At 41.1% G+C, this 27,945-nt stretch overlaps 1 protein-coding gene across 4 annotated transcripts in view; it reads right to left on the bottom strand.

Moving 5' to 3' along the window:
- PDE5A (phosphodiesterase 5A) overlaps window positions 1-27,945 on the bottom strand; it is a 151,363-nt gene that overhangs the window by 19,465 nt on the left and 103,953 nt on the right. For all 4 annotated transcript variants that reach the window (XM_044224106.1, XM_044224108.1, XM_044224107.1 and 1 more), the window contains exons 12-15: window positions 18,436-18,582; window positions 13,465-13,590; window positions 11,800-11,894; window positions 3,222-3,309 (exon numbers count right to left, since the gene is read on the bottom strand). In XM_044224106.1, coding sequence (XP_044080041.1) covers window positions 3,222-3,309; window positions 11,800-11,894; window positions 13,465-13,590; window positions 18,436-18,582 — 456 coding nt within the window. The remainder of the gene's footprint in view (window positions 1-3,221; window positions 3,310-11,799; window positions 11,895-13,464; window positions 13,591-18,435; window positions 18,583-27,945) is intronic.

The following is a 27,945-nucleotide window of genomic DNA, read 5'->3' as shown; positions in this document are numbered from 1 at the left end:
AGTGGAAAAGGAAGTATCTTTTGCTGTTATGTTTTTATTTTCCATTCCGAAAACAGTGACCGTAAGTTCTTATGTTTTGGTGCTTACAAAGACAGAATACACACATGGTCTTATAACATACTACTTAGTAAGCTATGTTATTGAATGACATGGGTACCTCTGATAGGGATACTGTTAAATATGCTTTAGGAAAAGGTTAGCATATTTTCTTTCTTTAAAACTGAATGGGATATTGGAATAAAAGTTTTATATTTTTCAATAAGGCACATAGATAGCAAACCCCAAGGAAAGTACAGATGCTTCTACTACCACACAATATGTGATTCCTGCAAAGTCTCTGTTCTGAAACCCTACACACTAAAAATGATATGGCTTGTGGGACAAATCGTGTTGGGGCAGATCACACAAAACCCGTGCAACTTTAGGAAGCAGAGCATAAAGCAGACTGAAGACGGGTGCATGTGGAGGTCACCTGGACAGCTCAGACTGGCCAGTCTGGAGGCCCTCTGTGAACGGTCAAGACGTATGCAACAAAGGCATGCACGCTGGTGTGTGGGGTCCCAGAGACAACGTGGCTGGGATTGGATCTGGAGACAGTGGGGCAGCTTAGGTCAGCACTGAAGGAAGAGCAGCCTCCTCCAAGCCCAAAGCCAGTGCCCAAAGCAAAAGAGCAAGGCCTCAGGTGCAAGTGACCTTGTCAACCTTCTTGATATAGGACAGAAAGGGTGCATGAGCAAAAGCCAAGGGGAGGGTTTTTTTTTTTTTTTTTGCTTTCTTGCTGAAGGTCAAAATTCAACTCCCATAATTCCGGTACCGTACCCAAGGGAATGTGTGTAGGAAAGAATACAACCTGTACACTTATGCTAATGTCATTTAAGCACCAACCACACATGAACTAATTCATATTAAACAATCACATACTTTAGCAATCTGTATGAGACTGTATGCAGAATTTATAATGAGGTTGCCGATCTGGTTGTGTAACTCTTAACCCCTCACCCACACGGAGATGTTTAGGGAGTGGTGTGATCGTGTTCCTTGTCACCTCAGGGAAGAGAGGAGCGTGAAGTCCCTACATATGTCTCCTGTAGCCTAGTGGGTGTGGGAGGGCCCACAGTGGTCTCATGTCTAATTCCTGTCCGGAAAATCTAAAAGGCAAGACACAAGTTAAGTAGCCACATTGACTTTGGCAGTAAAGAAGAGCTTACTACTATACAGGACGGCATGCATTTTCCGAGTTTCGGAGGCGGGGGTTCATTTCCACCCTGTCCTTTTCAAGAGGGCCACAAAGAAGGCTAAAGAACCTTCGCAGAAAGGTTCTCAAAGTGAGTGGTCTGACTTTCAGGAGCTGAGGAAGGAGCCATACATAGAGCAGACAGAGGTGACCATTCACATTAAAGAAAGGTCTGGTAGAAAAACCCCACAATAAGGGAGCCTGGCAGGGATCATGAACTTGCCCATAAGAAAATAACTTGGTTTAAACACCTACCAGGCCCAAAGAGAGACATTCCTAAGAGTACCAGTCTATTGAGAAGGTTCTTGCCCCTCTTCTTACTCACTCCCCATTCCTGCTCTGCAAGTCTGGAGGGGTAGGAAACTACATGGGGTTTAGGAATGAGGAAGGAGTTAGAAATAACACAAGGTAGGGATGAAAGAAGCCAACCAGAGCAGGAAGCGGAGAGCCTGAAGACTTTAAACCAAATCCAGAACCCAGACTTACACAGGACTAGACATTTTGGTTTCTTTCTTCTTCTTCTTTTTCTTTTTTTTAAGAGACAGGGTCTGGCTACATGTTGCACTCAGGCTGGAGCACAGAGGCTATTCACAGGTGCGATCCCAACTACTAATCAGCACGGGAGCACTGACCTGCTCTGTTTCCAGCCTGGGCCGGTTCACCCCTCCTTAGGCAACCTGGTGGTCCCCCGCTGCCAGGAGGTCACTATATTGATGCCGAACTTAGTGTGGACACCTGATCGGCATATATCGACGCCTGATCGGCGCACGATAGCCCAGAACTCCTGGGCTCAAGTGATCCTCCAGCCTCAGACTGCTGAGTAGCTGGGCCTACAAGCGTGGGCACCACGCCCGGTGATATTTTGGTTTCTAAATTGAGACCTGTATACTATATTTTGGGACTTAAGGTAATTAGAAGGCTTTTACTTAAAAAGAATGACCAGAAAATGGGGCACCTGGGTGGCTCAGTCAGTTGAGCATCCGACTCTTGACTTCGGTTCAGGTCACGACCTTGGGATCATGGGATCGCAGGCTCAAGCCCTGCATCAGGCTGGCACTGGGCATGGAGTCTGCTTGAGATTCTCTCTCCCTCTGTACCCACCCCCACTCATTCACTCCCTGTCTCTCTTGAAAGACAAGGAAAGGAAAGAAAAGAAGAAAGAATGACCAGTAAAGTTATGGGCCTCCTCAGTTTTGTTCTAGGGCTCAGAGAAGAGCTAGTCCCAGCGAGCAAGCATAAAAAGATGGAGGTAAAACTGCTTTAAGATTATATACCATGTATTGTGTTTGTTCCATGTGATAGTTATAGCTTAACTTTTTTTCTTATTATAAAGGTAATACATGCATGTAGTAGATAGTGTGAATAATGAACAAATCAAAATGAGAACATAAAAAGTATTAATAATTTAACTAGGCAGAGACAACCCTTGTTAACGCTTTGGTGTACATTACTTGATTTCCCTTCACACAAGTTTGTCTAGCGTAGCATATCATATGATTTTTTGCATTGATAAATATTCATTTAACCAAACTGTTGAACAGCTCTATTTCTTAACATAACAGTTTGTGAGTAGTCAGAATATTCAATAAAAAGAGGAACAGGCCTGGTTTTGTGAAAGCAAACCTCTGACATTTATATAAACCACTTCATTTGACCAAAAAAAAAGGAAAAGAAAAAGAAAAAGAAAGAAAAAAAAAAGAATTAACTGCCAGCTATAAAATACTAGATTGTTTGTTTCTAGTTTGCAAAAACCAAACAGAGGTGAGTAACCAGATATCCTTTATCAGGGAACATCGAGACAGTCTTGGTTGTCTAGAGAAGCGAGGCTGGGAAGATCTTAAATGTTTTGGCTTTGCCTTCCTTACCCAAAAAGGAATAAAGCAGGCTCAAGAATTTATGGTGCTGGGAACACATCCAAAACTTAAAAATAAAACTGAATTTATAAAGGTCTCTTTTAAAATTCTGCCACCACAAAGTAGGTACTTACTGGGCTATTAAGAATCATCAGGCACTGGTCAAAATGATGATGTTCCATGATTGAATGGCAGTAGAGCTGAGCAAGTGGGTGTTCACTTCTGAAACAGATTTTGTTGAAGAGAGAAAAACAGATTAAAAATTACCCATTTCCCCAACATGTCAGTGTATTAGTGTCTCCTTAATGCTGGTTAATGAAAAAAAGAGGGTACTGCACACAATTAACCAAACTAACAATACTCTCTTCTTTCGCCGAGGAAGAGGTTGAATTAATCTCTGGGGAAAACAGAGTCAAGTTGTTCTCCAATAATCAGTGTAATTAGTGCCAGTTCAGAGTATGAACAATTTCACTGATTTTAATATTGATAAAACAGTAGAAGGAATAAGGACAAGGGGCTCATTCTTCTAAACATGAAAAAAATTTCTGAAATAATTGCACCAATTCTATTTTTCAATTTCAAAACTGCAATTAGTTTAAAATCTGAGACAAACATCAAGGTCAGTGTTTCCTCTGAAACAAGGCTGAAGGTCAGCGTCTTCACACGTGCCTCCATACCCAGAGAGAGTGGACTGAGATGGAATGATCAGGCACGAGTGAGGAAAGGCACAGAAAAGGGGCAGAGTCGGCGCACATCCCCCTTTGAAGGCAGGAAGGAGACAGATGAGTCAGAACAAGTGCCCTTTGTGGGATCCAGGTTATTTGAGTATAGGATATCCCATGAGCTCGTTCATTTGAACTTGGGGAAAACTGTGGAGATCATGTGGCTGAGTGAAGGGAGTGGGAAGGACATTCTACTCAGTTCACTACATGTAACAGGGAGTCACAAATCAAGTTCTAAAGCATGACAAGCACCGTCCTCTGCCTCATATTTCTCATGACCCCTTCACATGTGAATATGAAGCATAATTTTCACTATTTTTTTCTTTAAAAGAAGAAGTTAGAGTTCCTGCCCAGTCTCTGTTCCTAAAATTTATAGGACAGGGGTTTATGAATTGTAAAGTACAACACAAGTGATAGATAATACAGTTGGCCTGTTATTTCTTTATACTACTATTTGAATCAATAATTTATGAATCATTTAATTTGAAGACAGAGAAGCCCAACACTGAAGCAACGGGACACAGGAAGAAACTGAATAGAGTCAGAGATGCTTAAGGGAAAACAGAAACAATAAAAGGGAAATAAAGGCAAGAGAATGGGCAACCTCCTCTGTTCCTGTTGTTTAATCTACCGCTGATACTGCTGACCCCAGACCTCCATTTTTTGTGCTGTTTTAACCTTTCCAAGTCAACTCCTGCCTGCTTGTCTTCTTTGCTCCTTCCACATTTAGTGAGTTGTACGATGGACCAGATACTGTGCTTATCATCAGACAACAGGAAGACAATAGATGAAGTAAAATGAGCAGATTAAAAAGAGAGAGAGAGAGATTTGCTGAAATCAAAACTGGAGATGACTGGAAGTTAGTTAGGAGACTACTAGGAAGTTAGCAGTCCCAGTTCTAGTAATGTTGGTGTAAGACAGCCCAGACTCAGGTGACGGAATCCTGCATACTGAGAAGCAGAATTGCCTGAAAACTGTTTAGGAGGTAGTAGGAGTTGGCATGAATCCCAATGTGGGGACCCAGAGGGATGTTTGTTGGGGGAAAGGATGCCTGCTAAGTGTCTGCCTTATCATTTACAGACAGAGGGAAAAAGGGAGAGAATGATCAGGGATGGGACATGAAGGAGGGTAAGGTTTCTAGTTGAGGGTTGGATCTGTTGATTTTAAGGTGCCTGAGGTCTAGAAAGTACTCGGTCTGTAGTCGGGTCTGGGCTGGAGATGCAGACTTGGAACGCATCAGCCCACACAGGTAATAATCCGCGTCACAGGACTGGATGCGCCGCTGCTGAGGACTGGAGGGCCCAGGGTAAACAGAATTATGGCCTCCCTTCTGTACGTTCTCTACGTTGGCCACAACCTTTTCTCACCATTCAGACCAGCTATGCTGAAGTCAGCTTCAACAGGGCAATTGCAGCCTTCCCCATTCCTTTCACATCTAGAATATCTGCTTATTTTCATTTATGTAAGAAATCCAGGGACATATGGTATTAGTTTAATGTCCATTTTGTTCTGCCTGTTAGCTGTTTATACGCTTATTACCTTGTTAGACTGTAAACCTCTTGAGCCTGGTCAGATCTGTTTTCCCTAATGATAATAATTAACATTTACTGAGAGCCTCGAACATGTCAGGCACTGTTGTACTAAGTAGTTTATATTTAATTTTTATTTAATATGGGACATTTCCGTTCTCCACATCTAAATCCTCAGCCCATGTCTGACTCCAGCCACTGATGCATCATTGAGTTTCATGTGAGATTTAACAGACCCCCTGCAGGGGTCGATTAGAAGATGCTCTGCCTTCTAGAAGGTTCGTGGCCACCCTACCGTAAGTCCCTCTTGACTCTGCCCGAAGCTCTCTGCCCTCACAGCTGGTGTCCACGGGAACTCTCGTGTGGCACCCCTACGTGTTGAGCCTAGGAGATGGAGAAGTTAAGGTCCATAGAGGTCATTTTTGACCAATGGGGCACAGGAGCTTGTGGACAGCTGCCCCTCCCTGCTCTGTCCCTGTCCATATACAAACAGTTCTGGGTCTCATTTCCTAGGACTTCTCAAAAGCACCTGGCAGGACGGAGCCCCAGCTTCCTGGATGGGTGGACGGCTGGTAGCTCATCCTTCCCTTGGCTTCTCCTTCCCGGTTTCCCACCCCCCAGCCTGCGTTCCTGCTCCCTGGGGACCACATACACGAATAAGCTGTGTGCACACCAGCGTTCATGTCAGGCTGTGCCCTCCCGGGGGGACCCAGGCCTAGACCTCTCTAAAATGGGCATTTTAGCATTTATTTTTTAGACAACCAAGAGATCGGAGGGATTATCTAACTTGTTCCAGGTCAATATAAATGGCCGAGCTGGGATTCGAACACATCCCCTCACCACGTCATGCTGGCCCAGGACCCCACAAGCACTTTGCATACAGCAGCTGCTCACTGACCTAGTTAGAAGCCAGACCAGAAATGCAATTACGAGGCCGCAATGCAAACAAGTTTAAAATGCTGAGCGCACATCACATTTTTAGACAATGCAGAAAGGACTGTTTCATATTAGAAAAACTTCTCGGGGTGTGGGAGAGACGAATGTAAATTATGTGTGCTTGTCTTTACTTACGTTCTAAAAATATGGATTTATGAATCAATAAAAGGGTGACAAATGCCCCAAGTTTCCTGTTTATAAAAATATTCATGGACACCCATGTATTCTACATCCCACTGCTTTCCACTCTTTCAAATACAAGGCTGTGCTTCTTTCTGTGAGATCCTGTCAGAGGGACCTGTGTGAGCCACCACGGCCACCGAATGTTATGCCCCCACTGAAGGCAGAGAGCAGTACGGACCGGACACCCTCCCACATTTTCCTCTTGTCCTGCAGTCGTCTGTCCATCTCTGAGAGCGGTGTTAGGATGTCAGTGCCCAAATCAGAATGATATTCTAGAAATAGAAAGCCTCAGAAATCAATAGAAAGTGTAAGCTCTGTGAGAAAAACAATGCCTACTGCCCTAGGATTCCTTTTTATAGACTCTTTACACGCCCTGCTTCTGCTTCTCGTCCAGGTGGATGGCTCTGAGCTCGGATCTCTTCACTGCTCTTGGTAAACCCTGTCAGCCCCACCGAGTTCTTTACTTCCCACGTTCTCTCCAAATCATCACTGTTGTATTTGAGCGGCTGGGGGTCATTTTACCTTCACATTCCATGTGATCACATTAGATGCCGCAGATGTTCAAGCTCATGACTCGTTGGGTCTTTTGACCCGCGTTCTTTGACTGCCTTGACCCCATGGATAGTCTCTGTTCACGTCAATGATACGTATGCCCTTCTTTGTTCTACAGCTGCTAGGTGCTGCCAGATGCACTATTTCTGCTGTGGCCTGCTCCATGTCCCACCATGGGACGAAGCAAGATCCTGAATTCAAATGTATGTCCTTAATAGTATCCCCATTTGAAAATGCTAAGATTAGGGCACCTGGGTGACCCAGCTGGTTAAGTGTCTGCCTTTGGCTCCAGTCATGATCTCAGGGTCCCGGGATCGAGTCTCATGTCAGGCTCCCTGCTCAGCTGGGAGTCTGCTTCTCCTTCTGTCTCCGCCCCAGCCCCTGCTTGTGCTCTGGTGCTCTGGTGCTCTCTCTCACTCTCTTTCTCTCAAATAAATAAATAATATCCTTACAAAAAAGAAAAAAAGAAAGAAAATGCTAAAAGCTGGAGAGTATCTACTCTGTGCTGGGTACTGTTCCAAGTCCTTTACATTTATTTATACTCCTTAATCCTTGTTAAAACAAAACAAAACAAACTGCAGGACAGATACTGTCATTATTCCATTGCACAGAGAAGGAAATAGAGAGAGGGATATTAAATGACTCACTCAAGGTCAGATGGAGTCAGGGTTTGCTTTTGCACCCAGGCGTCTGTCTCGAGCCAGCCTTTAACCACCGTAACCATCATAGCCACTGCGGGGTAGTCTAAGGACTAACTGAACTCATGTATATAAAGGACTAAAGAATTCCCAGTGCCACATGGTAAGGGCCATAGTATTATGGAAGAGAATAGAAGTGTTCACTTCTATTATTATGATTATTATTAGATAGTGACATTAGGACTCCTTGAACTTGCAGTTCTTGCAATATTGAGAGACTCTAGTCTCAAGCCCTCCACCCTAATAGGGAGCAATCTCATTTCCAGCTAATAGAAATTCTACCCAGCTGAACTTTACAAATGGTGATTCCTGTGCTGTCTGCCCTGGTGAGGCCCTCGGAGCCCGCTGACCGACTACTGTCCGCATGCCGGCCTGGACTCCAGCTCACTGCCATTCCTCTGCTAGAGTCAGGGAGACCAGGACACAGACCCAGGACGCAGACTTGGTCTGATTATGGTTACCAGGAAACTCTTTTATTCTGGTTTTACAGAAACTTGGCAAAAAAGAAAAAACCCATTCCTTTAATCATTTTACCTCTTCTAAGTACCACACTATTTATTATTTTCTCCTCATTGCCAACACTCCTCCCCCTTCTGCCCTTCTCTTCCCTTCCTCCCTAAGTACACACACATGCACACACTTCCCAGTTCCTCCATTTTCATCAATGGCTCCATCGCTGTTCCAGTTTCTTGGGTCACGAGTCATGATTTCCCCCTTCCTTCATGCATATTAGCATCTGTTTTGTAGTAAATGGAAAAACACTTTTTCCTCATCTCTTCTTCCCTGTAGCCAGGATGTGAGAGGCACCATGTACGTAGCAGCTGTTCCAGCCTCTGGGCTGAACTCCATGCTCCCAATTATTACCCACTGCACCTTGTATCTGACGTTCCGTCATCCTTCCTTCCTCAGCAAGGTCCTTATGACTCACTGCAATGGCTCCTGGTATCTTCACTCTACCACAGCTCAAGCTCGCTACTTAGTTTTATAGCTCTCCCTCCAAGGGGCCACTACCTTCTACTTGTTCATGCTCTGACTCTCCGTCCTGGTCAGTGGAGCCTTTGGACTCTGCACTGGGCCAGCCATTGCCGTTCCCTGAGAATGCCTACCCACCTCCAAGTGTTTCTGGGCTATCTTCATTTCCTCTCCTCTCCAAATCCTACCCACAATTCAGGATCCACTTTGTCTCACTTGGTCCTTTGACTGGAGAGGGACTGCATGGGTCTTGACCCATCTCCTCTGCCGAATGCTTACAAGTCCACATTACAAAGCACCTCAGCACTTACTGGGTATTTTTCTTATATTGAGCACCACATTTCATGAGACTTTGAAAATTACTTAATTACAGGAACCACATTTTATACTTCATAGCTCTCTTTCTGTCTCACAAAGTGCTGGGCGCTAGTAATTGCCCATTAGCAGGCTGCTTAAAAGGTAGGACACTTTCACTTATTCTTTTATAAAATACCAAACTCGAATCTAACCAAATAAATGCATCCACAACAGTCTTCTTATACTGACTGCCGGCCAAATGTAAGAGGATTTTCAACGTGAGACGAGGGTCACGCTGTGCTTTCTCTAGTAGATGTCTGTGACATTTTGTCCCCATTACTGCCTGTTTTTAAAATAACAATTTAATATCTATCAGAAACCACTCTCGGTTTTACCCACCCAAATGGGAGAAGAGAGCACAGCGGTGAACTCTTCCTCCAAATATTTCAGTGGCACACTTGTGGCTCTCTTCACAATGACAGTTTTCCTAATCAAGGAAGCCATCAAAGGACCAAGTAATGGATCAAAACATGGTTTCCTATATATCTTACTTCAAATTAATTTTCTGAAAAACTGTTCAAGAAGAACAAATGACAGGAGAAGTTCAGTTTCTAACTTCAGTACGACATGAGTGTTTTCCATCTTTTTGGTATATTAGTTTCAGTTCTGTGCCTTCTCTGATTGTAATGGTTTTCTTCATGTAGTGTTTGGTACTGACGAGACTGGACATGGTCCCCCTTTTTACAAGTTAGCTCTATCAGGGAATGTTTATGGTACTCTTATTCCCCCAAGAGTCCCCTGGTGATGAAAATCCTCCTGAAGTATAACTCATTTACCACTAAGGAAAGAAAAAAAAAAAAGCAATATCCCTGGAAAATTCTTGGTTTCCTCTACTCAAACCACAGAGATGTAGGAAGAAATAAAAATCTCTGAAACTCCTTTAACTTTTTTTCTTAAAGTTATTCTTACTTGGTGGAAGTCTGCTTTGTGGGGTGTGTGGAGGCAAGATTCTCCAGTCTATGAATTTTTCCCAGGACTTTTTTTTTTTTTTTTAAGAGAAGATGACGTTTCTCCAGATGTTTTTCCGGGTAATTATTTTTAAATAAACAAAGGAAAAAATAGCTGAGTGTTTTTTTCACTCTAAAGCAGGGCAACATGCATCTTAAAGCCAACCATAAACTAATAATATTACGTTTAGCTTTGAGGTATGGAGGCAATATACACCACTGTCTTGGATCTTCTGGCTGTGTTTGACCCACAATAACATCTTTCCATGTCGTTTTTCCCTTTTGTAATTACTCCCATGTCAACATGAGGCTCAGGAGCACGATCGAATGGCAGAGCACATAGGACAAAGGACATGGCATCCAGCCTGTTCTCCAAAACATTTCCTCCTTAAGTTCAGATCTTAAAGAGGAAAGAGCCAGTCTCTGAGTTGGGCAAGAGCTTGCCATCTTTTCCCATCAAAGGTCAGCAGAGGACATGGTGGCCGCAACACTACAATTCTTGTTATATGAAGTTTTCCGTTTATTTAGATAAAGGGAATGTGACTCGAGAGCTCTCTGAAATTCCCTCGAGATATCAGACATCTGGAACTTCCTTAAGGGGTCTCCCCATTTGCTGCCTCACTTGCATACCTAAAGAAATGCTCAGTAGTAAGAGATGTTGCCATTAAGATGTAGGCTTCTCAACTATGTTGCTATGAGTAAATAAACACGTCCAAGTGGCTCAAAAATCTAAGTGATGTCACCTTTATCATCTCATTTGTCATTGCAAATGTTACTTAAGGATGGCCCAGGAGGGAGGAGCCTGAAATACTTGTCTCCAGTTAGTATCTGCTATGAAAAGCAGCCAAAAAGCAGGCTTTTGATGTTGACAGGAACATAACTAGCATCTGCTGCTAAGAATTAACACTTAAATATACAAGGTGCATTCCACCCGCTATCAATACATGTTAGCTCTTAAAACTCACATCAACCCTATGAGGTAGGTAAGCTATTATCGCCATCATATAGACCGGGAAATTGAAGCACAGAGAAATCAGCTCCACTGCCCAAGGTCACACGGGAACCATGTGGCAAAGTGAGGGTCTTCATCCTGTCTGACTGCAGGCCCCAACTTGTCTTCTCTAAGACCAACAGCCCCCTTCTACTGAGTGCTCACTAAGTACTCAGGATCGAGTTAAGCACTTTTTAGATATCATCTTCTCTATTTCAGAGTAAAATTCTATCATTTTTGAACTCATCTTAATATATTGTTTCCTAATGAAGCTCTTAAGCTGGGTATACATAAACCAAAGCAACACTCTTGGTAATTATCTTGTGAAAGATGATTCTCAACACAATGTTTTTTTGAATTTCAGGCCAGAAATGTTACCAACACAATATTGGATTTAGGTTTTTTTTTTTTTTTTTCCATTTCACTTAAGTAAAACCAGAGTATGTAATGGGGCCTCAATCAATTGAAATCTGGTACCATCAAATTTTGCTGCCGTTTTACTTTAAAAAAGACGGCCCTAGGGGCGCCTGGGTGGCTTAGTCGGTTAAGCGTCTGCCTTCAGTTCAGGTCATGATCTCATGGGTCCAGGGATGTGTCGACCCCCCCCCGCCCCCCCGTCCCGGAGCTGGGCTCCCTGCTCAGCGGGGAGCCTGCTTCTCCCTCTCCCTCTGCTCCTCCTCACTGCTTGTGCTCTCTGTCACGTGCTCACGCTTTCTCCCCCAAATAAGTAAGTAAGTAAGTAAGTAAGTAAATAAATAAATAAATAAGACAGCCCTCCGATTTAATAGAAACATTTTCTTCTTTAGCTGGGGAAAAACGCCTTACCGCTGGATGTAAGAGTTATTCACACCCCGGTGGTCCAAGTCGTGGCTGAGAGCCGCGATGAGCAGCGCAAGGATCTCCAGGTCAGTCAGCTTGCTCTGCTCCACCGGAGATGTCCGTGGAAAGAAAGAGAAAGGCCACTTGGTGAGTTTCATTATTCTTCCTCGGTTCACAAATCACGTGCTTGTTTTTCCGGGTGCTTTCCGCACTTAGGGTCACAAAGGACTCGACCTAGAATCCTATTCTGCAGGGAATTAGCGGTACTTTGTCTTCAGAAGGGGATTATTATAAACATCATTTATCCGCACAAAAAGGGGAAGTGCCTCAAGCAATCGATCATCAGTCCACCTACAGTAAAATAGCATTAACTCTTCATTCTCTACATCTATGTGGAATCATTAAAATAAACTTTAACTAATTGCTGTCTCTCTGCCTTCCAGCTGCCTGCGGATTCTGCTGCCCTCGCTCTGCTGGTAACTGCTGGATCCTCAAGGAACAGAGACAATGTGAATATTAAGCAAAATAATACATAAAAAAGAGGACTAGAAATGAAAAATCTGGCCTTAAAAGGTTGCACAATATGTTCCAAAGCCAAATAGAGGTTATTTTGGTAAATCTGTCATTTGTATTATTTATCCTGCTGGTCTCCTTCATCAGTAAAAAAACAAAGTTAAATTCATTATCAGCTCGACTTTGCTGGAAACTCTCAACACTCTACATAGTATGTTTATAACATTAGACAAAATCATCATTTTGTTATTCTTCATAAAAAGCACAGACAGTCTTCAGCTGTATAATCCTGATGACCTTTCCACAGCCCCAAATAAGTAGATCCTATTTTTTTTTTATAAATGTTTGCTATGGCAGGGAAATACTACTATGGTATTTCATATGGCCTCTTAGACAACAACTCCTTCTTTTAGCTCTAGCCAGTTAAAATGTGCTCCCTATGGAAAGAGAGGCAGAGAATAACATTTTTAGAATTTACTTAAAAAAAAAAAAAGCATGGAAGCTCTGAATGAAAATCAGTTATTTGATGGATGCCTGGAATCACTTACCTAGAAGAACTATTCAAGTCCCACTGAAGTTAGAACCTAAGACAGAGCTATGGATAAAATATGGCCTGGAAAGGAACGAATTACTTGAACGCTTTCTGCGTTTATCTTCCTTGTAAACAGTCTCTGGTCAATGTAGATGACATTAAAACCCTTTCCGTGAGATGCGACTTAACAAAATTTAACTGAGTGCTCCAGAGAAAATGTGATAGAGAACACTGGAATTAGCTATGAAGCCACTTGAGTGGTTCTGCAGGAATTCTACTATGGAGCAGGTTGAATGGGAACACGAGAAATTTGATACTTTTTCTTATACCGAAGAAAATTCTTCTGGAGAAAATATTTGCCCAAAGACTATTAAATTTAACATGAAGTTATTTTAAAGATTTTTAAAAATAGGCCATATATATACTGCATATGGAAGAAAATTAATAACTAAGTATTTTGCCATGCTAGTCTTCTTCAACTGACAAGATGTCATTTATTTTGTAAGTGGCAACAAATATTATTCCAGTCATCGGTACTGATTGCACACTAAAAAAAGAAAGAATATGCTGTAGATTTTACTACCAAAGCAAGAAGTCTTAAATATAAGAACAGCTCTAAAAAGTACCTGAATCTTGCCTGCTTTTAGAGCAGCAAACATGCACTGAGCTGTATTAAAGGCGTGTCTCCAATTATGATAGGCAACATTCTTCCGATAATTCTTCTTAACACTTAAAATCCACCTGCAAAGAACCTTTAGGAAACAAAGCATAAGTAGTAAAAATACTTGCTAATATCATATTTTTACTATGTTCCAGGCACTGTACAATGCCTTCACCGCTAACCCCAGGATTCTGGGGGAGGCACTACTACTCAGATAATTTCACAGACGAGGAAATGGACATTCAGAGTGGTAACTCGCCCAAGGTCACGATGCTTGTAAAGGGAGGGGCTAAAATTCAAACTTGAATAGTCTGACTTCAGAGCCCACCATGTTGACCACCAAGCTAACTAAACAAGATGTAAAATATAAGAGAGCCCTAAGGAAGGTATTTTTTGCATAGGTAGGGAGGGTACTGACTAGCTTTTTAAAAGATATCGTGTTCATGTGCCATCAGGAGAATCCAAATAGATAACTATGTATGGATTCACTTTTAGAGAGTCATGTAAATAGTGGCTCTCAAGTTCTTCTCACGTTTCCTGGTTTTTAGTTCTTTAAAGGTATTGGGTGCAAGGCTGTGCAGATGGGTTGGGGGCTGAGACACAAAGCACATGGCCAAGCACAGAATAGAGCTCCCAAGTCCTGAGACAATCAGCAGGTCTTTTGTTCCTTTTAAACTATGTTTAAGTATTCAGGCAGAGTTACTGCTTGGTTACCAAGAAGTAATTTTTAAAAATATATATGCAAAATAAAGCCCTGGGGTCCCCGTGAAAAAGATTTATTTTAAAAGATGGGAAAAAAGACAGACTTCAGAAAAATCTCAAAAGCTGGGTTTAATTCAATTTTTGAGTAGTGTATTCAACAAAATCCCCAGAGACTCTTGGGCCCTAAGCATGGTTATTTTTTGTTTGTGTTAGCATCAGAGTCTGTCTCTCTTCAATTCTGAATGATTTACTATACTTTGGGGGATCTGTAAAAATAAATATGTGCTTCTTCCTACGTATATCACTGGAGACACTTCAAACACAAAGAGCATTGCCCTGGGGTATGGAAAAAGTACCAGGCAAAAGAACGTTGCTCTAACAATATGCAACACAGAATGACTGGCTGCAGAAGCAGGCCAAAAACAAGGTTCCTTCTTTGTTGGTAGAAATTGCTTATACAGGATTTGGTGGAAAATGAATGCTTTCATAGCCCTCTTTTTCTTTTTCGGTCTTTTTGTTCCTGTTCTATAACGCAGTTCACAGGGAGTTCTGGTAACAAGCAACTCGAATGTCCCCTAGCTCTTGCAGCTCCAAGTCACCTAACTCAGCAGAGGATTTCTGTGTACCTAAGACTGGCGTCCGTTAATCCCAAGTCCACTGCAGTTTCTTTCATCATGACCATTTCTGAACAAAACCAGCTAGAAGATGATAGTTCCCTCTTACTGGCAGAATTTAAGTAAGGGCTCTGAACTTGCTTTGATGTGCTTAGAAACTATAAAGTGTTATAGAAAATTGCTGGTGATGAATTAAAGAATCAAGGAAAGTAAGCAGGAAAACCCAAGAACCTATGAATATCTATGAATATCTCTTTACTAATCATAAATCTGTAGATATAATTAAATGGGCACATATATCATATAATGTTAAATAATGACCAAAATGACTCTTTGAAATACTAATTCCTGATGGACTATTCTATTATGCTTCTAATAACATGGACCTAAGAGGACTGGGTGATCCAATGGATACAGTAGTTAGGAACTAAATTTAAGTACAGTGTTGGAGTCTATTATCAGGATAATCTTTTAAAAACATGGGTTTTTTGAGTACAGTTGACACACAATGTTACATTATAGTTTCAGGTCACAATGTAGCAGTTCAACTTCTCTATACATCGTGCTGTGCTCACCACAAGTGTAACTTCCATCTGTCACCATACAACCTTATTACAATATCACTGCGTTCCCAATGCTGTGCCGCTTTACTCCTGTGACCATGCCATAAGTAGAAGCCTGTATCTCCTACTCTTCTTCATCCATCTTGACCATCCCCACCCCCCAACCTCCTCCTCTCTGGTAACAACCAGTTTGTTCTGTGTATTTATAGGTCTATCAGGATGTTAACAGCATTTAGGAAAATTATGGTCAGATCTCCTCAGTGCTTGGTGGATATGTCTGGCATGTTTAAATCCACAATACAGTCTTCTGTACAGGATTACTGAATGATTAGGCACAAGGTGGGTGACGCTAGGAAGCATGCTCAACCCACTGATCAATCTCCAACAATGACAAAGTCTTCCTATGTCCTGAGGGGCAGACTCGAGATGCTCTGGGAGAAAGAGAAGAACCAGAAAACAGCTCAGTTTCCGTCCTCAGGAATCTCAATCAGGAGTGAAAATGATAAAAGTGCACATATAAAAGGAATAAATAAAATCGAGACCACAAACTGTCAACAGTATTCTAAGTGGTATGAAGTCAAAACTAGGGTTGAGTCAGGCTCTCAGGAAGAGAAAAGCGTGCCGTGGCAAGAAGTGGAGAAGCCTTGCAAGTGGGGGAGTCCATTCAGACTGTCCATTCACATCACATCATATCAGGCAGTCCATTCATGTCAGAGAGGAATGATGTGAAAGACGGAAGGTGGAAATAAGCATAGCACATGCAGATTTGTTCAAGTAGAGTGAAGAGTCTGTTTCAGAAGTCAGCTGGGGTAATGGCTGCCATGTTTGTAGGAGAGTAACTCAAAATTTGGAAGACAAAAAGGGACATAAAGATTTGACAGATCTTTCAGTAGGAAAGATTCTTTGTCAGGGCAGCTTCATGATGCCAACATCCTCTCCAGCAATAACATTTTAATTTTATCACCCTTAAATTACACTGAGTATTATCTCAAATAAACACTACAGGAGAGTAACTAGGCCAGGAAGGCCAATCAGAATGACTGTGGTATTCAAGTTGATGTTGTCCAGAATCAGATAGCAGTTACTCAAAAAAAAAAAAAAAAAAAAAAAGGGGGAGAGTAAATGAATGAGACATTGAAGAAAAATACCTGTCTAATGAACAAAAATTCAAGAAAAGGTAAGAATAAAGACTGCTAAAGAATTCTGAGTGACCGGGGCACCTGGGAGGCTTGGTCAGTTAAGCGTCTGTGTTGGGCTCAGGGCTCCCTGCTCAGCGGGGAATCTGCTTCTTCCTCTCCTCTCTCCCTCCCCGCTTGCACGCACTCTCTCTCAAATAAATAAATCATTAAAAAAAAAAAAAGAATTCTGATTGACTAGGATCATATCCAATACTCACACGCGATCTGAAAACTTGCAGGTTTTTTAGAAATAAGAAATCAACTTCTAAAAACTTCATAAATAAGTATAAGGATCAGATTGCTTTGTTCTGACTGGGCCCTTTCAACAGATCACTGCCAGTTTAACGTATGGGAAATCTCAGAACGGAAAGGGATTTGAAATGCTGTCTTGCTTTTTAAGGTCATGTAACTAGCAAGAAGCAGAACTTAGTTTCACATTTAGAAATGGCTCTAAGTGAGGTCTTTAGTGCATTAATAGAAAAGGCTTTTAAAAAGGAACTCTACAGCCTCCAGTAGAGAAATCTACGGGGTGATACAATAAGAAGCAAAAACATCACGAGAGACAGGAACACACGTGTGTACGCCGCATACAGTCACATTGTGGGTGTGCATGTCATTCCCACAAGACTGCCACCGGGGAAGTCACACCATTATCCCAATTAACAGATTGTGAAACGGAGACCGTGAGAGAGTAATTGCTTAAAGAAATAAGAGTGAATGACCAGTAGAGCTAGAACTCACAATATATCCTTTCTACTCTTCTCATGTTATCTGAATTTCAAACAGGGGCAATAACCACTAAGAAGTGTTCTTGAGAGCTTCCTGAAATAATCACATAATATGGTGTCCCTCCATCAACATGAAGAGTGGGTATTATGAGTCCAGAGATGGTCATTCTTTGTTTTCACCCAAGAGTCACGCCAACCTTGGCTACATTTAAGAAAGAATACCCCAAGAATTCCATCCTTGGCTCTGTGTTCACCTAGCTGCATGAGGCCTTCCTTTTCATTCCCAGCTGTGAGGCTTTTGAGAGCAAGGACAATTCTCTGCTGAAATGAAGACTTAGCACGGTGCTGGGTACACTGTATACATTAATAAGGCTTCATTTTATGAATCTGTGGATTGCAAAATAGTCGAGACCTTCAAGGTATTTACATTTCCAGACAGAAAATCTGTGTAAGACTAGAAATCTGACGGACCAGAAAAAAAATTAACTTTCAAGGCAAATTACTACATTTTCTTCCCCAAACAATCCTTTCTCTTCTCCCTTATTCTTCGATGCTATACACATAGCTATCCCCCTGGTATCTCCAGATGGGTATTAGAAGATACTGATTGAAGTCCTGTTGTTTTCTGAGAGGTGACTAAAGTAATTGGCAGGGGTTAAAATCAGTTTTCATCCCCCTCCCAACATGGGTTACCCCTGTTCAAACCACAGGCTTGGCCTCACATCAAGCGCCTGGAGTCCCTCATTTCCAAAGGAGTTCACTGTGTTTTGGTCCTTCTCTGAACCATACCGTGTTATCATAACCTCTGGGATCGGATCAGGTTACTTCCCTGTTTACAACCCCTCAGTGACTCACCATTGTTTTCAGGATAAAATCCACATTCCTCTGAGTAGCTCACAGGGATATATATGACCCCCCCCCCCCGTCCGCAGCCCCAGCCCCACTCGCTCCTCCTGCCTTTGCTCTCCCTGTTCTTCAACTAGGTGCTTGACAAATAGTAAGAACCCAGTAAATATCGTTTTCTTTAAAAATCTCAGGTAGGCATTAGGTGACAGTGTATTGATTAATTCTCTCTCTCTCTCTCTCACACACATGCACATGCACGCGCGCTGTCTCTCTCTCTCCTCCAAAGGACATGACTGTATTCTTACCTCATGTTTCATCTGGAAGTTCTGCACAAGGTTGAGGTCAGTGAACATCCGAATTGTGCACAGTGCCGTTTCTAGGTCAGACAGCTCAAAGTCACTGAAGCTGAAGTCAGTAATTTTAAGTGTCTGAGCAGATGGTACCACAGCGGCCTTAGGTAAGACAAGAACAAAATGAAGTGGAACTGTTAATTTTTTAAAGCAGCGGTGATTCACAAAGTTTTCTCACTTTACTACAGGGAAATAGCACAGGTTTTTAAGAAATAACCTTTTTTTAAACTTTTTCTTTTTAAAGTATACCCTAGAAATCTTTGGATAAAAGAGCTACTTTTATTTTTTGTTTTGTTTTGTTTTAAAATGAGTCACTTGGGGGTAACAAATATGGTTCCAGGTAGGTTATGTGGAGGAGAGAGGGTGGCTGCCCCGAGGTTGTACCTAGAACAGTAAGCAGAACTAAGGACTCCAAGGATCTGGCCCCTTGATACCTCCCCAGTCTCAGTCATTCAACAGATAGTTATGGAGGAATTATTCTGGCCTTAACCTAGTACTATGAGCTGGGATCAGGTAGGGAGCAAGACAGCGATAATGTTCTAAGTATTGTCTGATTAATTGGCCAGACAATCTTACTCAGCAGAAACTCTAGCTCTATTTTTCAGGTACAGAAGCTTAAGCACAAGGAGGCCAGCTGCCTTACCCAGAATGGCTCTGCTGGTTAATCCAGGCAGACTATCTTACTTTCAGATCTGACACAATCTCTGCTGCGAAGATGAACAGAACCCACTTCACTCAAGCCTGATCATAAGGGTGCCCATAAAAAAAAAAAAAACCCATAAAAAAAAAAAAAACAAAACAAGGTGCCCATAAAAAAAAAAAAACAAAAACAAACAAACAAAAAAAACCTCAGTGATTCTGATTCAGTAAATCTGGGATGGGTCTTGAGAAGTCAGTTTTTATTTTCTGGAGGGGAAACTCTTTTTTAATTAATACCTTTGGTTTTGAATTGATAATCATTTAATTGTAGTAAACACTTGCAATTTCTTCAAATATACCTCTTTTCATCACTGTTCATTTGTACCTCCAGCTTCTCCTACAAAGCACCTACTCCCTTCAACTGAACTGATGGACTCCTTTAAGGCACAGCTCGCATCCAAAGAAAAGTTAATTGCCCTTCAGTGCAGACCCCACTTTGGGAATATCTGTTTAATTACAGGAAGTCCATTGTCATATAATTTCCTGTTTATCTGTCTCCTAAGTCCCCTGGGACCTATAGGCAGGACTGTATCTTACACATCCCTGTATCCATCTGTCAAGAATACTGACGGATACAGCTTTGATAACTGCTAACATGAAGATTTATTAAATGTGCAAGAGGGGAAAATCTTATTCCCTTCACTTATCATGAGTCATAAGTTCCAGTTTCAAGGTCCCAAAACCACCAAGGAGGGTGAAGCTCATGAACCTGAGTTGGAAAACTAGCAGACCTGGTGAGTGCATTCCAATCTGTTATACTATTTAAAAACTGGGAGATTTCAACAAGAACAACAAAAAATGGATTTCTGGCTTCTGAGAAGTCAGGCCATTCTGAGCCCCAATTCTCATGAAGCAACACTGGCCAAGGCCAAGGCCAAGGCCAAAGCCAAGGCCAAGGTGCCTGTCTCTCTTGGATAGCCCAGAGGTGTCAGGCTTCTCTCTTTGATTTCCTGCTGGCCCGGTGGGCATCAGAACTTGCAGGAACCCCCTCCCCCCAACCCTCTTGACCATTTTCCCTGCCAGCGCTTTAACTGCTTTAGCCAGATTGGGCTGCGATTCACCTGATGAAAAGAGGCTTTAAGTTGGTGCCAGGCAGAGGGAAGACAAATTAGGAAATCTGAACCCGGCTCCTTCCTTTTAATGTCTTTTCCTTGACTCCCTCCAAATCCCTGTTTTCCTAGGGGTGTCTAGGATATCAGTACTCGGCTTTTCCTCCATTGTTTCCAAAGCAAAAAGGCCAAAGTGATAAAATCTTACTAAGCAATGCACAGCTTTTCCGTACCAATCTCAGGGCGCTTGCCCACTCTCCTGCTCTCCTGACCTTCACAGGGTACTTACATATATCGGACACGTTTAAACTTTAATGTCACCCTCTTCATAGACCAGACTAAGACTCGTTTCCCAAGCCCAACATTCACGAGAAAATATGCATTCTCTTGAGACAGTTCCACAGGCTACTGCGTGGGCTGACATGGGGAAATGAGGAGGATTTAACATGTTGAGATAAAGGGCTCCATTGTTTACAGCAGCCTCAGAGAGGAGAGCCCTCAACTGCTGGGCAAGCCGGCAGTGCGGAGGTGGGAATGAGCCCACCTTGTAACTCAAAGCAGATTGCAGCTGCTTCCCCAAACGGGCTGTGCTCCACAAGAGAACAGATGTGTTTTATTTGTTTTTTTTTTTTTCCTTAGGGCATCGTTATTCTTACAGAAGTTGTCTTTCGTTCCTTCCACAAAGAATATTCTAGATGCTATGGGATAAAGACAGCTTGCCCCTCTCTCCTTGACCCTCGAATTCCCAACCTCTCTACGGGGAGAAAACAGTCTTGTATTGGGTGTGTTCAGTCACCCCACACCACGACTCAGCCTCTCCGAGCAGACCCTGGTGGGGACACGCAAATGTTTGCCTTGGGAACCTTGTGCTCAGTGATACAGAGGTTCAGCATTCTCAGAACTGATTGCTAGCCAGCCGTGAGCATGTTGGAGGTCACTTACAGCCCTTGTAAACTGCCTCTTTGACCACTGCGGGGCAATTCAACTTTCTGTGTGTCTTGAAATTGCTTGGGATGAAGGTGATTTTAAATAAAACTTATTGCCTGTAATTCTTACCATTTCATAAAGCAAGAGGAAATTCTTCATTTAAGTCACCTTTTAATGACCCTTTATTTCTAATACTTCGACCCCTTTACACCATTTTTGCAAAATTTCTTAAAACACAACCGACTCCGGAAGTGAAATTCATTAAGGGTGAAACTAAGCTTATCTTTGGGAGTAAGCCTGGAGTAGGCTAAAGGAAGCAGTATTCAAGTTTTTAAAATATTTTAATTTCTTATTGTTCTTAACTCAGAAGCAGTTGTTCTGAATGCCATCTAATAAGGAGCTAAATATTAAAGTGATCACAATTAGCTAGATTAACTACCACATTGACAGTTCAGCATTAGACAATGATCATAAAAGAACAATTTTAAAGCAAAGTGAAACACATGGTAAAAATGTATATTTGCGGGACACCTGAGTAGCTCAGTCATTTAAGGGGACAACTCTTGACTTTGGCTCAGATCATGATCTCAGGGTCATGAGATCGAGCCCCACGTTGGGCTCTGTACTCAGTGAGGTGTCTGCTTGCCCCTCTCTCTCCCCTTAAGCCTCTCCCTGCCGCTCTATCAAATAAATGAATAAAATCGTTAAAAAAAGGTATGTTTGCTATTAAGGGTTCTAGTCCCAGGGTTCCACTGACTTTATTCAACCTCAACAAGACATTCAACCTCTCTGTTTTCTCATGTAAAAAGAGATGGTTGGGTTAAAGTGTCTCCGAGGTTTAATATTCTGATTTTACACTCTATTTATCTCTCCGGCCAGAGGACTCCAGCATCTCTTATTGTCTCCTCACTGTGGAACGAAGTGACCACCCTGTAGGTGGCATCTGAATCTTCCCAGTGACTTCCCTGTACAGGGCTCCATCTCCTGTCTGGGACCCTCTCCTCAGTTAAGGGAAATGGGTGGGTACACCTTAGCTGTTATGTTATGTTGTGTCTTTCATGCTTGATTCCACATTCATGTCACTGTCAGGCCTCCTCACACATGAGAGAAGAGATTGTCCACAACTCCTGACTAAATAAGGGCCACAACCTCCACGTGCGTGTAGAGGATTAGACAGGGTAGCATCTCAACCTGCTGCAAGAATGCTCTAAACGAAAATTTGAGTTTCCTGAAATTGCCATTTGTATTTTTGTGGGGAAGGGTAAGGGAGGAGGCCTAATGTTTTGCCATTTGCTTTTTAGGTTAATTAATACTCTTTCTCACCTCCAGTCCTCTCTAACCATTTTTCCTCCTTAGAACGCACCACCCTCCCCAAGTTTTCATGAGCTAGTTCATCTCTCATCTTTCCCAGCTGCACCAGGGAAACACTCACCAGTGTGTCTCTTTGGTAGATATTATACCAAGATTCCATTAGCATCTATTTCAACCTTCTGTTAGTGAGCCTTCATTTTCTGAAGAGTCTAGAAGGCTCAAAAATAAATTTCTGTGACTCCCTTGCAGCTAGGGTTCCAGACTGATTCTGGTTTCGTCAGTCAGGTACAGACATGCTTTGTTTCGCTGTGCTTTGCAGATGTTGTTGTTTGAACCAACTGAAGATTTACAGTAACCCTGCATCAAGAAGTCTGTCAGTACTATTTTCCACTAGCATTTGCTCACTTTGTGTCTCTATGTCACATTGTGGTAATTTTCACAATATGTTAAACTTTTCATTATCATTAATTACATTTGTTATGGTGATCCGTGATAAGGGATCTTTGATGTAACTACTGTAATTGTTTTGGGGCACCATGAACGTGCCCAAATAAGACGGTAAACCTAACCGGTAAATGCTGTGTGTGTCCTGCTGCTGCACCGACCCGCTGTTCCACCATCTCTCCCTCTCCTTGGGCCTCCCTATTCTCGGAGACAACAGAATAGTGAAATTAGGCCAATCAATAATCCTGCAATGACCTCTAAGTGTTTGAATGAAGGAAGAGTTGCATGTTTCTCACTTTATAAATCAAAAGGTAGAAATGATCGATCTTAGTGAGGAAGGCATGTCAAAAGCCAAGGTCAGCCAAAAGCCAGGCCTCATGCTCTAATTGGCCAAGTTGTGAATGCAAAGGAGGAAATTAAAGGTGCTACTCCAGTGAACACGCACATGATAAGAAAGCAAAGTAGCCTTATTGCGGATACGGAGAAAGTTGCAGTGGTCTGGAGACATTCCATTATTCCATTAACAACATTCCATTAAGCTAAAGCCTAATCCAGAGCAAGGCCCTCACTCTATTCAATTCTATGAGGGCTGAGAGAGGAAGCTAAAGAAAAGTTTGAAGCCAGCAGAGGTCGATTCATAAGGTTTAAGGAAAAGACGCTGTCTCTGTGACATAAAAGTACAGGATGAAGCAGCAAGGGCTGACAGAGAAGCTACAACAAACTATTCAGAAGATCTAGCTCAGATCATCCATGAAGGTGGCTACACTGAACTACAGATTTTCAATGTAGATGAAGCATATCCTATAGGAAGAAGTGCCCATATCCTATTGGAAGAAGTGCCTGGTAGGACTTCTGTAGCTAGAGAAAAGTCATTTGCAAATATCTCCCTCCATTCAGTAGGTTGCCCTTTTGTTTTGGTTCCTTTGCTACGTAAAACCTTTCTCCTTTGATACAGTCTCATTTGTTTATTTTTGCTTTTGTTGCCCTTGCCTGAGGAGACAGATCCAAAAAAAAAAAAAAAAAAAAAAAAAAAAAATCACTGGGACTGATGTCAAAGAGTTTACTGCTTATGCTTTCTTTCAAGAATTTTGTGGTTTCCACTGTTACATTTTGAGTTTATTTTTGTATACGGTGTATGAAAGTGGTCCAGTTTCATTCTTTCCCATGTATCTGTCCAATTTCGTCAACACCATTTATTGAAGAGGCTGTCTTTTCACCACTGTATATTCTTACCTCCTTTGTGGAAGATTAATTGACCATATAAGCATGGGTTTATTTCTGGCCTCTATTCAGCTGCATTGGTCTGTGTGTCTGTTTTGTGCCAGTACCATAGTGTTATGATTACTTAGCTTTGTAGTATAGTTTGAAAACAGGGAGTGTGATTCCTCCAGCTTTGGTCTTCCTTCTCAAGATTACTTTGGTTACTTGGGAGTCTTTTGTGGTCTTGTGCAAATTTCAGAATTAGTTGTTCGAGTTCTGTGAAAAATGCTCTTGGTATTTTGATAGGGATTGCAACGAATCTACAAATTGCTTTGGGAAATATGGACATTTTAACAATATTAATTCCTCGAATCCATAAGCACAGGTTGATTTTTCCATTTATTTGTGTCTTTACTTTTTTTCATCAAGGTTTTACAGTTTTCAGAGAACAAGTCTTTTATGTCTTTGGTTAAATTTATTCCTAGGTAGTTATTCTTTTTGATATAATTACAAATGGGATTGTTTTCTTAATTTTTTTTTTAAAATATTTTATTTATTTATTTGACAGAGAGAAATCACAAGTAGGCAGAGAGGCAGGCAGAGAGAGAGAGGAGGAAGCAGGCTCCCTGCCGAGCAGAGAGCCCGATGCGGGACTCGATTCCAGGACCCTGAGATCATGACCTGAGCCGAAGGCAGCGGCTTAACCCACTGAGCCACCCAGGCGCCCTGTTTTCTTAATTTCTTTCTAGTACTTTGTTATTAATGTACAGAAATGCCACAGATTTCTGTATATTAACTTTGTATCCTGTGACTTACTGAATTCATTTATTAGTTTTTTGATGGAGTTTTTAGACTTTTCCCTATATAGTATCAAGCCATCTGCAAATAGTGAGTTGTACTTTTTCCTTTCCAATTTGGATGGCTTTTATTTATTTATTTTTTTGCTGGATTCTCTGGCTTGGACTTAGAATACTATGTTTAATACAAATGGCATGAGTGGGCATCCTTGTCTTATTTCTAATTTTAGAGAAAAACTTTTCAACTTTTCCATATTGAATAAGATGTTTGCTATGTGTTTGTTATATATGGTCTTTATTATGTTGAGGTATGTTCCTTTTATACTCACTCTGTTGAGAGTTTTTAATCATAACTGCATGTTAAATTTTGTTAAATGCTTTTTTTCACATCTATTGAGATGACCACATGATTTTTACCATTCATTTTATTAATGTGGTATATCACATTGATTTGCAGATACTGAATCATCCTTGTATCTCTGGAATAATCCCACTTGATCATGGTGATCCTTTTAATGTACTGGTGCATTTGGATTCTAATATTTGTTAAGAATTTCTGCATCTATGTTTATCAGCAATATTGGCCTATAATTTTCTTTTTTTGTGGTGTCTTTGCCTGGTTTTGGTATCATGGTAATGCTGGCCTCATAGAATGATTTTTGAAGCATTTCTTTGCCCTCTTTTTTTGTGGGGGTTAATAATTTGAGAAAGGTAGATATTAACTCTTCTTTAAATATTTGGTAGAATTCACTTGTGAAGCCATCTGGTCCTGACTTTGTTTATTGGGAGTTTTTTAAAATTACTGATTAAATTTCATCACTAGGAATTGTTCTGTTCAGATTTTCTATTTCTTTGTTGTTGGGTCTTGGAAAATTGTTGTTTCTAAGAACTGACCCAATTTTCACTTAACCATCTGAGCCACCCAGGCCCTCCAAGTTCCTTTGTGTTTCTGTAGCATCTGTTATAACTTCTCTTTTACTTCTAATTTTATTTCTAATTTTCATATCTATTTGAGCCCTCTAGTTTTATTCTTTTTTTTTTTTCTCTCGCTCAAGATGAGTATGGTTACAGGTTTATCTATTTTGTCTTTTCAAAGAATCAGTTCTTCATTTCTTTGATGTTTTCTATTGGATTTTTAGTCTATTTCATTTGTTTCTACTCTGATCTTTGTTATTTCCTTCATTCTACCAACTTTGGGCTTTGTTTGTTCTTTTTCTAGTTCCTTTAGACATAAAGTTAGATTATTTTTTGAACTTTATCTTGTTTCTTGAGGTAGGCCTATATGCTTTAACTTTTCCTCATAGACTTGTTTTTGCTCTGTCCCATATATTTTGGAATATTGTATTTCCATTTTCATTTGTCTCTAGGAGTTTTTTTGATTTCCTCTTTGGTTTCCTCATTGACCCATTGGTTTTTTAGTAGCCTCTTGTTTAGCTTCTATGTGCTTGTGTTTTTTCCACTTTTCCTCTTGTAATTGATTTCTAGTTCCATACTGTTCTGGTGGGAAAAGATGCTTGATATATTTGCTTCTTACATTTATTGAGAAGTATTTTTGGCCTAACATGTGACCTATCCTGGAGAATATTCCATCTGTACCTGAAAACAATGTGTATTCTGCTGTTTTTGTATGGAATGCTCTGTATATATTTAAGTCCATCTTGACTAATGTGTCACTTAAAACCAATGGTTCCTTATTGACTTTTTGTATGGATGATCTATCCATTTGATGTAAGTGGGTTTTAAATCTTCTACTATTGTTGTGTTACTGTCAATTTCTCCCTTATGTCTGGTAATATTTGTTTTATGTGTTAAGCTGCCTGTATGTTGGGTGCATAGATATTTACAAGTGTCATACCCTCTTGATGGAATGATCCTTTTATCATTATGTCTTTCGTTACAGTCTCTGTTTTAAAGCATATTTTGTGGGGTGCCTGGGTGGTGCAATTGCTTAAGCATCCAACTCTTGGTTTTGTCTCAGGTCATGATCTCAGAGTTGTGACTGAGCCCCACATCGACTCTGCACTCAGGGCAGAGTCCTGCTTGTCCCTCTCCCTCTGCTCCTTCCCCGACTCTCTCTCCAATAAATAACAAATCTTTTTTTTTTTTTTAAAGTCATTTTGCTTTTTCCCCCCATTTATTTGCATGTGAAATCTTTTTCCATCTCTTCATTTTCAGTCTGTGTGTATCTTTAGATCTCAAGAGAGTCTCTTATAGGTAATGTGTAGATGGGTCTTGTTTCTTTATCCATTCAGCCACACTATTTCTTTTGATTGGAGCACTTAGTCTATTTACATTATTGATAGATATGTACTTACTGACATTTTGTAGTTTTCTAGTTGTTTTTGCAGTTCTCTGTTCCTTTTTCTCTTGCTTCCCTCTTTTGTGATTTGGTAACTTTCCTTCGTGTTACATTTTTATTCCTTACTCTCAATTTTTTTGTGTATCCATTATAGGTATTTTATTTCTGGTTACCATAAAGTTCATATACAACATCCTAGGTATATACCAGTCTATATTAAGTTGATGGTCACTAAAGTTTGAGCACATTCTAAAACATTAGATTTCTACTCCACTGTATGTTTTGTTTTTGACACCATATTTTACATATATTGTGTAGTCTCTGACTAATTATTGTAGATGTAGAGGATTTTACTACTTTTGTCTTTTAACCCCCATAATAGTTATATAAATGGTTGACCCAGTACCTTTACTGTCTATTCACCTTAACAGTGAGATTTTTTCTTTAGTAATTTTCTTTTTGCTAATTATGTTCTTCCTTTTCCATTTAATGAAGTACCTTTAACATTTCCTGTAAGGCCAGTTTATGGTGGTAAACTCCTTTAGCTTTTGTTTGTTGGGGAAACTCCTCACCTTCCATTCAGTTCTGAATGATAGCCTTGCCAGATAGAGTCTTTTTGGCTTTGTTTCTTCCTTTCAGCAGTTTGAATATATCGTACAACTCTCCTCTGGCCTATAAAGTTTCTGCTGAAACACCAGTTGATAGTTTTATAGGGGCTCCCTTGTATACAACTAGTTGT

The sequence above is a fragment of the Neovison vison genome, chromosome 11, assembly GCF_020171115.1.
Source record: "Neovison vison isolate M4711 chromosome 11, ASM_NN_V1, whole genome shotgun sequence".
Classification (NCBI taxonomy): domain Eukaryota; kingdom Metazoa; phylum Chordata; class Mammalia; order Carnivora; family Mustelidae; genus Neogale; species Neogale vison.
This window is presented reverse-complemented; position numbering and strand designations above follow the sequence as displayed.